Here is a 14,886-nt window from a genome sequence, read left to right as displayed (position 1 = left end):
AATAAATAAATAGGTAAATAAAGGTGGCTATAAATATATAGACTGGCCTTCATCTTACTGTGAGCATATATAAGAGAATCCAAAATGAAAATTCAGGTATTCACAAAGGGACCAAAAGTGATAAAGTAATTGTTACAGACAAGCTAAGTTCCTCTTTCCCTAAAAACGATTAATGGGAACTGACGCAATGTTGATGAGAGGGACAGTTGAAAACAGCATTAGTTCAATAGAGGGAGAATCAGACTGGTTGGGTGAAGCATGTGGCAGAAGAGCAGCTTGATCCAGAGTAGAAATGATCAATGTGGCAAAGAATCCCAAATGCCTGTATAGGGAAACAGTTCAAAAGTTCAACTGAAAAGAAACTTTGCAACCTCTACCTGATTTACTCCAATGTTATGTTCAATCTATAAATAAAGGTTAATTCTTTGCTTGTTTAACCCTGAGAGTTAGATGTGTATGGTATCAAGGAAAGAAACACACACAAGCTAAGATCTTGGCCTATATATAAATATTTATTAGGATACGAGTAGATGGTAGCAGCATGTGTAGGAAGCAGCAGTTGAGTCCTAATCCCCAACATCTCTGTACAGTGTCTGAGTGAGGTGTGATTATTGCTACCCTGTCTGGTGGTGTCTAGGTGAATGATGAGGGCATTTTCACACAGCCCAAATAATGCTCTTTCAATCCACTTTGAAGGTGGATTTTACTGTGTGAACTGGCAAAATCCGCTTGCAAACAATCGTTAAGGTGCAGTGGATTGAAAGTGCATTATTTGGGCTGTGTGAGACAGAGGGACTGTGTGTATGGAAGGGTCAGGGCTCTCCATATATTTTAAAAGAGGCAAGACAGGTGTGAATGTGATGTACCTGTAACCTTGACCCTGTGAGACCGAGGGTGTGGAGAGTGGTAGGGACTCTGAGTGAGTGAAAAAGGTCATCACAATGATTTACTGTTGGTGAAGTTGCACTTCATTATTAAGATGTGCCTGAAGAGTTGTTTGTATATGAGAGACAGTGACTGGATCAAAGTTACCTAGTGAACTTTATGTTCAGTCATAAGTTCTCCTGAGAGGGGATTTTAACCTGTGACTCTCTGGTCCTAGTCTGATATCCTGCAAAGTAGGAAGGAACTGTGGAGTGAAAAGGACTAGCTGGCCAAAGATTGTATTCCATAGAAATATAAATACTTGAGAATTGTAAGTTGTGCTGTTTAAGGAAAAGCTGTAGCTCATGGCTACAGTTTGTTCATATGTTTGTATGATTTAACATGAACATATCAAGCTGCTGATACTGAATCAGACCATTGGTCTCCCTGTCTCAGTATTATTTTCTCTATGTGCCTAATTACATTTTTCTTACGTCCTGTCGTACCCTCATAATCAGATACGCATTGCAGATTCCATGCTAGGAACTTCATTCCCAGGCATGTGTGGGCCCAATTCAGATTGTGACTGCAGCCCACTGGGAGAGGATGCTTAAGCCTTTCCCCTGCTGTTTCCTGACCTGAAATTAATGGGCTGGGAACTGCTATTTGTCCCTTTGGGAGGAAAGTTATGTAGAGCCCATCGATGCACATGATTTCTCCTACAGAACAAATAGCTTCCCCTTTGGGACCTTCAGGTTGGGGAAATGGTGTTGGGGGGGGGGGTTTAACCATCTTCGGCTTATTTGTTGTGCTCCCAATCTGAAATGAAGTTCCCAGCACAGAACTTGTAATGCACATGTAATCATGTGGATCCAGGAGGGACACAATGAAAACACAATGTGGAGTTAGTAAGGTTTTGACTTGCAGTAGCTCACCAGGGCCTCAGATAGTGAAAAGTCTTTCCCGTCACCTGCTTTCTGAGATTCTTTAACTGGAGATTCCAGGTATTGAATCTAGGACTTCCTTTGTGCATTCTGCCACTGAGCCATGATATCAGGAGATTAGCTGGGTACAGACAATAACTTTGTAGAGTCTTGGTGATCGCTTAAGCAGCTGCTGTTGTTCCACAGAAATAATTGTCTGTATGCATGCTTAAAGTTATTTGAAATTAATAATATGGACAAAGAATATATGTTTGAGGCAAGTTTTGTGTTGAGAAATGCTTTTATTGGGCATATTCCTGGCCTTTAGCTCAGTCCAGGCAGCACAGCCCTTTATGGTCTGTTTACAAGGCGATTTTAAAAATCCTGTTCTTAAAGTGAAAGAAACCTCTCAATACTTAATCAGATCTGGATGTGGGTTTTGGCACTGCTTGAAAGAGAATAGCAGCATATAGATGGTTTTGATGCTGTTGATTAAAAAACTCTGGTAGAATTTGTCACTTGAAAGCCCTTGTAAGGGTTGGCAAACACACAAGGGATTTATGCAGTTAATGTAGTTTAATCACTTTTCTCTTCCTATCTGTAACCCTTTCAGTTTCCTGTAGTGTGAATTTGAATTTGAAGTATGTTCTTTAAAGGTTTCCTTGTTCTAGGCAATAAGTAAATATTTGTGAGAGAAAATGGCATTGCAGTTAAGTTATGTACTAGCAATTTTGACTCAGTGATTCCCGATAAGACTTTTGTCTAGCCATATTGTGGCTCCAAGCAAGTCATCTTATCTTTCAGCTATCTGCTTTTATTTTTAGCCAAATATGTACAATGAGAACTACTGTTTGTGCAAATAAACGTCTCAGTCGCTTCTTGTGGAAGTTGATGTGCTAAAATATTAACCTCTTTTGTGGATTTTCCACCAACACAGATCACCTTGATATATGTTGGCAGTGAATCCATTGTTCCCATCCTCTCCAGGACAGCCAAACCTGCCTGTGTTGCATGGAGAATGTTTCTTTGTGAGTGTGGGGATTTAAATGACCCTTGTTTAGTTCATTTGAGAGCACACTGGTATGAAGAGCTCTTCCTAAGGGCTATCTTGATTGCCTAAGAGTGTGGTGATGATGAAGTTCAATTCTGTCTCCTTAGTGAACACTTCATCCCATTTCTTTGGCTCCCAATCTCATCCCTCATTCGCTCAGTCTTCTTCCTCTTTTAAATGTGTACTTTATAGTTGATTAGCATTTCCTGTATAGTGTCTGCCTCCCTAGTATGTTGCTAATACAGAGCCAAGATTAATCATGGGTAGCTTGCCTTTTTTGTCCACATGGTTTGTCCCTGGTCATCAATTCTGGTTTTAACCCTCTATGTGAAAGTGTAAGGTGAGAATTATATGATGCTCACCCCTTTGCTTTTGGTCAGACAATATAGCAACTGAATAAATGAAAGAAAAAATACCTTAAATATTGCTCTTATACCTGCTTTTATTGGCAAGTCGAGCTACTTTGGGAGGAGAGGGGAGTTAGTGAATGTCATGCAGTAAAGCAAATTCTCTTATGTTTATGTGCAGATGATACTGGCCAGTTGCAGCAGGGATGAAAGGCAGATCACAATAGAGGTTGATTTGTTTTTGTTTTGTTTTTTTCTAAGTGAGTTTGGGCACAAATGTTAGTTTTCTGGATTCATCGATTTCTAAATAAAGTGCATAGTTTATAGTGCTTTCTGTTGCAGTTTCATGATTGGTTTATCAAGCTTATTCAGTTTTCAGAGAATGAAATACCAGATTTTTGGAATTGTGCAGGCTTTGGTTTCAATCTTACAGAAAAGCTTGGTAGACGAGTCAGAGAAGATCTTTCCCCACCTTTCCCTTCTCCTTGCAGCACGGAGGTTGTCCTTAAAAAATTCCTGAGGTGTAGGGGACCTTGTGAGCAGAATGCAACATACAGTGCAGGGAAGTTGCAGTGAGGAGGGGGGTTGAGCCAAGACAAGCCACTAACAGAAGAGAAGTTGATTTGTTTCCTGATTTCACCTTCCTTGATGCAACCCCTTTTGTTCACAAAAGTCCCTGGCACTCACAGAGAATTTTTTAGACAAGTACCTCGCTGCTAGGGGAAAGTGAAAGTGGGGGATATGCCCATGGTACCAGGAACATGCAGTGTATATATTTATTTGTTTACAGTATTTCTAATGTCTTTCTCAATACAAAAACATTTGGAGCTGGAACAGGACAACACAGTAGTGGGATGGAATGATTTTGCAGGGAGGGAGGACTAGCTGAAGCCATTTAGAATAAGCTTACATTGTACACTTAACGCTTTGTCTGCTTGAGTGCCTCCACTTACCTCAGGAGATTGCAGTGCTACAGAGCTGTTCTGAATCCGAGTTAAGACTTAGACCATGAGCTTGAAGTCTCCACTTCAGATCTCAGCTGAGCCACAAACTCGTTGCGTAGTCTTGAGGACAAACTAGAAATTACTGCAGCATGACTCATGTGCTATAGCATGAATGATTCTGACTTTCTGTAAGGGTGATGAAGAACACATTTAAAGTTCACCATGGTTGTACAGGAGGAGGCTGTCAAGCCCTTCCTTGCTTTCTCTCCCCCACTCATCCAAAACCTAGCTGTAAAAACCAGCTGGGCAGAAGGTTATGAGGAAAAAACATTATTACCTCTGACTAGCCATATTGTGGTTAAATCCTTCTGTCCCCACTTTGTATGAAATCAGTACAACTTAAACTGTGACATGTGGGTTGTGTCACCTTAATATAGGGGTCCCCAGCTGACACCTTTCCTGGCACTCACCAAGTACATTTAGAAAGTTGGTGGGGCTTTTGCCCAGGAGGGCTTCTAATTGGCTTTGCAGATTAAAAAGCATCCTGTTAAACAGAGGTTCTACTTGAAATATTGAAGATATACTATTAGAATTATATATAACCTCACTCCCTGACATTTTGTGGTTGGCTCTGCCTCCTGCAGCAGCCATTTTGTGATTGGCTCCACCTCCTGTGGAAGCCATTTTGTGATTGCTCCCACTGCCCTTTGTCAGAATCCCAAAGGTGCCTGCAGGCTCAGATAGGTTGGGGGGCCATGCCTTAATGTGTAGTTTGTCCCTAAGACTATCCAGAGAGGTTATGACTGAGCTGAGATTTGCACCAGGCCTAGAAGTCTTCTTAACCAGTAAGCTACATCCATTGTATAAAACAAACTGTGATGGTATGTGCCAAATTCTGACTGTCATACCTCTTACTTTTTAAAATCAAATTTTTAGCGGTTAGAGGTGTGGAGAAAAGCTGCAGTTTTCTAAATGCTCAAAAACTTTAATGTGTTAATGACATTTTCTGGTCAAAGTTGTCATCTCCTTTTCCTATGCCACAAAATGTCAGTTGCTTCCATTTCCCCAGTACTATGAAAGTTAACTCCCTTTTCTTAAATGAAAATGTGCAGAAAACGCATGTTTAAATGAAGGCAATTAAACGTTTCTCACACTTCTATTAGTGTGATCAGGGCCTTGAAGTGGTACTTAAAATTTTAGATCTTTTAATGCAGTCTGGTTGTGTTTGATATAATTATTTATGGTCTTTCCCACCTAAATTGCCTTTATTGTGCCATTAACAAAGCAAAGAGTAACTATATTTTATTTCTTTGGTTTCAGTTCTATAGCATTTAGTAAGGCTTGTTTCTGCTTCTTGGTACCATGTAGGAAGAAGAATGCTCTTTCCAGTTTCCTAAATCTATGCTTACAGGTATCCTTAGGTTGAGCAGTTCTGTTAATTCAGCATGTATGCATGTAGGATTGAACATAGGTTGTCTGACTGTTGCAACGTTGCACCTTGGCAGAGAATGGAAATTCTGACTTTTCTAGATATGTACCCTAATTTTTAGTGAGTTCTTTCTTCTTTAAATTCATGAAATAGAAAATGTCATCTGAATTTTATTTAAAGGCAATTAATATCCTTTTAGACCAGATTTGGTATCATGTGTTGTATCTTGCTTGAGTATCTGCTGTTGATCTGGAAAACGTGCGTTTGCCAAGATACGCAAAACGATATTTTCTGGCACACAAAATGAACAAGATACAGCATGATCTTAAATCTGCTCTGCCGTCAAATGGAGAAGTCAGCTGTGGGCTTCTGCCAACTCCTGCATATTTGGGTGGTATCAATAAAATGAATGAGATAATAGGGGTGTAAAAGATAGTTTTCAGGGTTTACCTCTGTTCTTAAGCCATTTCAAAAGAGTGATATCCAAACTGCCTCCACCCTTCTCCTTAAAGCTCAATAAAATTACCCACGGGTTGGTTGTGCCTTAAGAATTTAAGACAATTTTGAATGAGTCTGAATGCCAATCTAACTGGCTCTAGGTCTACTTTGAATACAAAACCAAATGGAATCTTTAACATATGGCTGAGTACTTCATACAGTATTGAATCATTCTAAGCTGGACAAAAACACAGAGCTTGGCTGTTCATCTGGAAGCTTTCTTCATGTTGAATAGGAAATTTTCCTGGGCCTCTAGCAAATGTTGGCTCTAGAGAGATGGCAGTAGAGCCTATGACTGTGGTCTGTCTTTGTTGCACAACTCAAAGGCACATATTCTTGTCAATGTTAATTCAATCCGAGCTGTGTAAAAATATTATAATAATAAAGCTCTTTTGCAAACCTAAATACCCTTCTCCTTATTCTTTTCCTTTCCCCAGGATTTCACCTGAGTGGCACCGTAACTGAGCCTGCTACTGCAACAGAACCAGAAATGACCTACAAAGTGGCCATTAGCTTTGACCGGTGCAAAATCACTTCTGTGACGTGTGGTTGTGGGAACAAAGACATTTTTTACTGCGCTCATGTTGTGGCACTCTCGCTGTACAGGATTCGCAAGCCTGATCAGGTCAAACTCCGTCTTCCTATCTCAGAGACCCTTTTCCAAATGAACAGGGACCAGCTCCAAAAGTTTGTTCAGTATTTGATCACAGCCCACCACACGGAAGTACTCCCGACAGCCCAGAAACTGGCTGATGAAATCCTGTCCTCCAACTCTGAAATCAATCAAGTGCACGGTAAGTTTGCCTGATCAAAAAATCACCTGTAATAAATCTCCAAAATGGCACTGACTTCCCCAATGATCCCCTCTTACTCAGTGACAGCAGGGGCTTGACATACTGTGTTGTAGAAATGTTTTCGTAGAAAATGTTTTCAACAGTCCTGTAGATCTCTATACTTCCAATGTTTTGACATGGTTGAATTATATTCCAGAGGGCATTTAGAGCAGGGTGAATGTTTTTAGGCTGTGTTTTTAACTGTTGTATTGGTCTTTGAATTGTCTAATTGATTTGAACTTGATGTACTCTTCTGAAGTTTTGTCCTTGCAGTGTTTGTTGTTTTGTTAATTGCCTTGTGTTTGTGAAGATGTGTCAGAATATAAATATTTTAATAAATAAATATTTTAAATAACTGTACATGAGGGGGGCTTGACACTGAAAGCAGAGTGGGGAAGAATGTGGCAGAGGTACCCATCTGCTCAGGGGCATGAGGAAAGAAGGAAAATTAGCCACATGTTTAAAGCAGTCATCCATCTTGTTTTCAGGCATCCTGCTTCAATGACAGCAATAGATGACCATTCAGGTAATTCCAGCTTCCCAGTGTGATCCTGTGAGCTGGGTTGCCAGTCCGGGTTCCAGAGGATGTTTGTAGTTGTTCAGATCCTACCTGTGATCCACAGCCACTGAGGGTTTAATGCCATATGCCTGAGAATGTAACAGTCTGGTGATTTGTCAGCTGCTAAGAGGCTCGTTGACTGTGATATTTAAAAAACAAAACTAAAAAAGACAATCTTTGTTTCTATTTGTAGATATTGTGAAGTGAAGAGGAATGATTCTTTTTCAAATCCCTAAGTATAGATCCCAGCTAATTATTTTGAGATGACAAAGCAGGAGATATTCATAGCATCTCTGATTAAACTGGTTTTTCTTTACTTTTTTCCTTTCTGTGCCGAATACAAAGCATGCACCCTTAATCCTAAAAGACACATAAGACATGCTTCCCAGGGGAGGATTAAAGATCTCTCTTACTTTAGCATTGATTAGGAGGAAACAAACCCTAAATCAATTAATTTCTTTTTGCATGCCATCATTCAGGCGTGGCTGAGGAAACCTGAGATGTATCACCCATACCCCATTAGATGACTTGTATGTTAAATGGACTGAAGATCAGGGTCGCTGCTTACCAAGCCCCGTGTGTCTTACAAACTTTATCTGCAATTTAAATATGAATCACAGAATCATAGAGTTGGAAGGGACCACCAGGTCATCTAGTCCAACCCCCTGCACAATGCAGGAAATTCCAAACTACCTTCCCCCCCACACCCCCAGTGACCCATACTCCATGCCCAGAAGATGGCCAAGGTGCCCTCCCTCTCATAATCTGCCTAAGGTCATAGAATCAGCATTGCTGACAGATGGCCATCTAGCCTCTTCTTAAATTGATAGAGCCACTGGAGATTCATCATGAGAGCACACTGGGGAATGTGAACATGTGGAAAGAGCACAATATCAAGCAAAATTATCTTTAGAGTTAAATGAGGAATCTCCCTGTTAAGTATCCAAGGTGAGCAAATTGGTTGGCATGAAACTTGAGACATCTTCCAGTTTCCTTTGAACTCTAACCCTGTGCCATTGTTATTTGTAAGTGCTTTTGTGCTGTATTTGTGCTTTCCTGAGGTAGGTCTGATTCTCAGACACGTTAAATTTATGAGATCTGTCTCTGGGTTCCTGCCTGTCCTGCACCATCCTCCTCCCCTAGTAGAATCTGTGCTGTTGGCAGTGAGTGCATTTGGTATGGTTGTGTTCAGCAACTGTGCTTCATCGTTTTAGTTTTCAGAAGGCAGATGGTGAGCTGGAGATGTGGCCTTGTTTGTTAGGGTTGCCCCAGTACCGGAAATTAGATATTTTATCTGCAGTATTTCATTTTACAGTTTTATTTTCAGTGGAACTGTAATGGTAACATCATTTTTCCTGCTTTGTATAACTGTTGTTGCTTGTAAGGCTCCTTCCTTCCTTTCCCTCTTCAATTTCCACTGTTTGGCTGTGGTTCTTAATCACTCCTAATCATTTTCATCCATTGAAAAAATTGCCATTAAAAGGGAGGGGGAGGCTCAGAGCCAAACTATATGTTATGCTGGGAGATCCATTTTGTTGTTGCCATTGTTTTTTTGTTTTTTTTACTAAGGCTCCAATCCTGAAGGGTGTGTATGTTAAGCTCCTTAGGAGCCAGTGTGACCTTGTTCTGGCATAAGTGCCTATTTAATTCCTGATATGGGGTACATACACCATCACGGGTGGCATCCATGCTGGTGCTGGGACACCACACCACAGCTCGGGGCTCAGACGCAGGTGCTGCCTGTTGGCAGTGTTCCAGTAGAGCAAGTCCTTGCTCTGGTGTCCTGGGAGGCGTTCCCAGGGGCAGAGCTGCCTTTAGGCAGCTTCCTACCCCTTTCACCCCGGGAACACCCCTTCACGCAGCAGCGTAGCTATGACACCTTTTTTGATGTCATAGCCTCGCTGTTTTCAATGGGGAATTTTCCTTCTTTTATATTTTTAATTCCTTTTATTTTATATTCGGCAGCTGGGAAGCCTCTGTGGAGGTGGCATGGCTGTGCCACTCCCGGATGCTGCCTAACTGCCCCCCCTTCAGGAATGGGCTGCCTGTGCCGTTGTGTAAGGTTGCTAAGTTGATCAGAGGAGTGTTTCATATGGGAATGTGATGGGGACTATTTTCATTCCCTTTCATGTTCAAAATTTTAATTGCCACTCTCAAGCTGCTGTTTGCTGTGCAGGGAAAAAAATACAGGTGCTTGCATCATGTGTGTATTCCTCCCCCCCCCCCCATGTGTGGGTGTGAGAGAGATTTATACTAGGAAAATGCAATTGGGGGAAAAGTTAAACACTTCCATACTCATCCATGCTGCTCTCCTCATCAAACTAGTAGCCCCCCCTCCAACAACAGCATTTAATTAAAAAAATGGGGGGGGGGTAGATCAGACACAGTTCTACCAAAGTGTCACTTGGCCCCTAGGTGGAGGGCATAGTAAATTAAAAGCATGATCTGACAAGGAAATCAGATGAATGATAAGTTTGCCAGCCGAAGCATTTGAGGTGTTGATTTAAGAACTCTTTGGTGATTGTTAGTGAAATTAAATCAATATTTTAAATATCCATCTGAAATCTAAGATTCAGCTAATCACTTGCCAATTGACAGATCGGGACTTTCTTAAATATACTTCCAGAGATAGCTTTTCTCTTACTATAAATCCTCAAATCAAATATTACTTAGGTCTGTGTCTGCCCAAATAATCAAGCTTTTAGTAGTGTAAATACACACCTGACCGAGGCCAAGTTTGCCTTTTAGCTCTGGGTGGAGATGTTGTGCAAATCATTTAGAGCATCTTCTTCCTATGTGAAAGAAAGGAAAGTTAAGTCTATATCCTGGAGCTTGTTTATACAGGTGAAGATAAACTAAACCTCATCTCTTCTTCCTCATGTACTCCTTTGAAGATCCAAGCAGGTTGAAAAGAAAAAAAAGAATACATTGCATTTTCTTTGCATCTTTGTGAAAACCAGTGTGCTGTAGTGCATAGAGTGTCAGATTAGGATCTGGGAGACCCAGGTTCAAATCCCCACTCTGCCTTGGAAGCTTGCTGGGTGATCTTGGGCCAGCAGCAACTGAGTGTTTAGGTGCATTCTTTGTGGTGGCTTCCACTTTCTTGAAGGCCCTTCCCAAGGAGTTCAGGGGAAAAGACACCCATGCCTTCTATCATTTCACAGAAAGTGCAAAACAGAAATGTTCAGGATGGCATTTTTAGATAGGGATTAGAACTGTAATATTATAGAACATCTCAGGAGGATTCCCTTTCATACAGCGTTAGGACTGTTGTCTATCACCTTGCTTTTACTGCATTACCTTAGTAACTCACTGTCTGCATTATGGGATGCTTAAACAGGTTTTTCTTTTTTTGCTTATTTGTTTATCTGCATTGTTTCCAGTTCTGTAATCCTAGTCCTACTACATTGTTTACTGCATGCTCTCTGATTGAATTTTCTTTTTATATTTTGTGATCCGCCTTGAGTCTCAGTGAGAAAGGTGGGCTATAAATTAAGTAAATAAAATAAAATGTTATAAGCCACCATGGGTCCCCATAGGAAGAAAAGTGGGGTATAAATGAAGTAAGTAAATCCTACTCCCTTTCTTACTCTTAGGTTGTGCAGGTATTAGCAATGGTGGCATTTATGTGGGAATTTGCTTGGGGAAATAGTATAGTTCATCCAAGTAAGGAGGTCATCCCTCATTATTCTAGACATCTCTTCCTTACTTCAGTCTTGTGAGTTCTGTAAACAAGGCTAAGGCTGAAGCTTTAATAGGTTATAATCTCTGAGAAAACAATTCTGTAAATAGGCCCCCAGGGAATGTGTGTAAAGCTGATTTGAGGCCAGATTTTGAGGGCAGCAATGCTACTATAAAGGTTGTGCACAGAAGCACATTGTGTGTGTGTGTGTGTGTGTGTGTGTGAAGTGTCGTCAAGTCACTTCCGACTCATGTCGACTCTATGAATCAGTTTCCTCCAAAACGTCCTGTCTTCAACAGCCTTGCTCAGGTCTTGCAAATTGAGGGCTGTGGCTTCCTTTATAGAGTCAGTACATCTCTTGTTGGGTCTTCCTCTTTTCCTGTTGCCTTCAACTTTTCCTAACATGATTGTCTTTTCCAGTGACACTTGCCTTCTCATAATGTGACCAAAATATGACAGCCTCAGTTTAGTCATTTTAGCTTCTAGGGTCAGTTCAGGCTTGATTTGATCTATAACCCACTGATTTGTTTTTTTGGCAGTCCATGGTATCTGTAACACTCCTCCAATACCACATTTCAAAGGAATCTACTTTCTTCCTATTAGCTTTCTTCATTGTCCAGCTTTCACACCCATACATAGTAATAGGGAATACAATGGCATGAATTAATTTGATCTTGGTTGCCAGTGACACAGATGCACATTACACTTTAATTTATTTATTTATTTGTGCTAATTTATTGACTGTCTTTCCACTAAACAGTGTGCAAAGTGTTGTAAAAAATGTAAACTTACCCTTACATAAGAGTTCAAAAAACCACACTTGGCTACAATGATACAGCACCATAAAAACCAATAAAAGAGGCAGCACAGTCCCTCTTAATCGGAAGTTAAAAAAATCTGTTAATTGAGACCACAAGGTGATGGATGTTGCCACTTTGAGCGCTAGTGGAAGGGGCATTCCAGAATTTGTGGACAATTAAAAAAAAAACTTCCCCATGGATCCTGGCCAGTCTGACTTCAGCTAAGGCCAGTTCCAACAGGAGAATACCACAGGAGAGCTGCAAAGATTCCCTCTGTCTTGTTGCAATTAAATTTCAGCTTGTGCTCCCTCAACCATATGACATGGGTCAAGGAAAGAGACAGCAGCATCTGGAGGCTTGTTCAAAGGAATATATATCCCTAGGACCTGGGTGATCTCATTTACAAGCCTCACATAGATATTTAAAAGAATAGGGGACAGCACTGAATCCTGCAGAACTCCCCGCGCTAAATCCGAAACATCGTGCTGGTCACTTCCTGCTAGAAACTTCTGCATGCAGCCAAATAGAAATGACTAAATAATTGCAAAGCTCTGGCTCCAGTTTCCATTGCATTCCAAACGTCTCAACAGTAGCAAATGCCATGTTGACAGCTGCAGAAAGATCAAGCAACACCAGCAGGACCATACTCAGGTATCATTCCCCAGAGCTACTAAGGCTGTCTACTCCAAAACCAACCCTAAAAGGGTCAAAGTGTGTTCTCATCAGTGGTAGCCTTTTAAATTTTTTTGTCTATTTGCAGCCTGATGCCAGTTGTCTTCCTTGTTCTACCATGTACAACTGACTGGTTTAGCAGTATATATATTGGCAAATGGAAATTAACAGTTCATCTTATTAATATTTGAACATCTCACAAATTCTGTTGTTTACTCTGAAATCTGTATTCGTTGCCCAGTGTAATTTGTAGCACATTATTATCATCATGTCCTCTATCCTGTGTGTCAGAGCCCCATATGAAAACATTCTTTATGAATCCCTGATAAAAAAAAACCCAAAATAAATTCACTGTAATTTGATTTTCCTCATAATAGCAGGGGTCATTGCAGTTTAATCAATGGTAGGCTTAAAATATAATGTGGACTTTAAAATAAAAAAAAAGCACACCCAACAATTAGTACATAAGAGTTTAAGTTGTATTCTGTTTCTTGGAGTTTTATTCATAAAATGGATTCTTATAAAGGTATAACTAATTAATATTGAGGGTTTGCTCATTCTCTCATGTGCAGGAAATCTAATCAACTTTGTGGAAATATGCAAACACAGTGAGATTTTGTTTCCAGAGATCATGGGTTCCTCCATTCCTCTCAGCAGTGTCATTTATAGAGCACAGATCCTCAAGCCTTCTGTAATGGAGATCATTGGATCACAGCGGTCGCTAATAGTTTGTGAAGGTGAAGCAAGACTTTAGATATGAAGCAGTCTGTCAGAGGCTTTGTCCAGTGCTATTGGCACTTCTGGGTCATTGCTGGAAACAGCAAGAAACAGAAACATTGAGCACTGGATGGACAGCTTCAAGAGCTTTTTAGTTGAGAGTGCTAGACAGAATTAGTTTTAAATACATACATAGTGAAACAAATGGTGGCTTTTCTGCTACTCTGATGGCTGTCTGCCATTTTAAGTCTTGAGAAGAGCACAGTGTTTTCCTCTCACAAGGTATGAACCATGCCCTGGGGCTTGGTTGGAAAGTCTCTTGTGCTGATTGTTTAAAGGATTAGGAAACTACATATAATGTGCCCTGACAGATAAAAGTGATACCTGTGGGTGGCAAAACTGCTTTGCCACATTACCCTTTGTAATTCTTACAAAGCAACTAGCTTGCTTTTGATAGAAGTATTACAATATTATTTTCTAGGTGCACTTTTTATAATATATTGCTTTTCCTCCATGAGTAATATGTTTGCTGTCATAGGGGATGAGAATGCTGTTACTGAGCCCGTGCAGGTGGAATGCATGCATGTATACATGCATGCTTGTGAAACTCCTGCAGGAAATTCTTGGTATTCCACCAACCATCTGGAAGATCAGTGCCACATTTTCTAACCAGGAGCCTCTGAATGAAAGCAGGAACAGACCTTTCATGACAGTCGGAATTCCAGTAGGAAAGTGCTTTTCTTTTGCTGCCCATGCCCCCCCCTCCTAGCAATGACCCTTTTACTCACTGAAGTGTAGTAATAAGCAAGAGACATGTGGGTTAAAGTTCAACAGAGCATGCTCCAGGCGCCATGATTTTTCATTGTCACCATTTTTCACCCAGGAATTTCTGTGCACAGAGACAGTCTGGTGTAGGGAACTGAGGGTGGGTTTTTTTTTGTCATTTGTTGTTGTTGTTTTTTGTTATCTGATGTCAAGCATCCAGATGCAGAGAGGCTGATAATTTCTACAAAGTACAGCATTGTTCAGCTCCTCACAAAGCTGCCTTTGAAGGATTTCAGAGGTTTGAAAATAGAATCTATTTTTTTTCTTGGTTTGTGCAAATTGACTGCAGCACAACAATGCAGAACGCTTTTTAATTTCATGGGAGTGCTCTGCAATTGAGTGCTTCATAAATATTACTTTGTCCTCTAAGTGCAAACTGTATTTTTCTGTTGGCTTCAAAGGGGAAAAAACTTGTCAATTCTGCAACCTTTATTTTTAAGATCAGCTCTTGCTGATGCAGCAAGGATTTTCTTCCGGTCGCATGGCATTAAGGGCCTTGGCATGCAAGCAGTTAATTGTGCAGGGCACATCAACTAGACTAACAGTTGCTCTTAAACCAGTTGTGCTCCTTGCAGCACTGTTTAATACAAGTATATGGGAAGAACTAACCTTTAGGGAAAGAAAAGGAGCCTGTTCTTTCTAGCATGATTGTTTTTCCCTACTAAAACTCTTTGGTCAAGTAGTTAAGAGACCCAACCAGTGAAGTGGCAAACATTCCCAGAAGAGTTACCTGCAGAAGTAT

At 40.6% G+C, this 14,886-nt stretch overlaps 1 protein-coding gene across 1 annotated transcript in view; it reads left to right on the top strand.

Annotated features, from left to right (window-relative positions):
- ZSWIM5 (zinc finger SWIM-type containing 5) overlaps positions 1–14,886 on the top strand; it is a 163,931-nt gene that overhangs the window by 120,989 nt on the left and 28,056 nt on the right. Inside the window, exon 2 of the mRNA XM_056844574.1 lies at positions 6,494–6,850. Within this exon, the coding sequence (XP_056700552.1) occupies positions 6,494–6,850 (357 nt within the window). The remainder of the gene's footprint in view (positions 1–6,493; positions 6,851–14,886) is intronic.

The sequence above is a fragment of the Euleptes europaea genome, chromosome 2, assembly GCF_029931775.1.
Source record: "Euleptes europaea isolate rEulEur1 chromosome 2, rEulEur1.hap1, whole genome shotgun sequence".
Lineage (NCBI taxonomy): Eukaryota > Metazoa > Chordata > Lepidosauria > Squamata > Sphaerodactylidae > Euleptes > Euleptes europaea.
The sequence above is the reverse complement of the archived record's forward strand: the minus strand, read 5'-3'. Positions and strand labels throughout refer to the sequence as shown.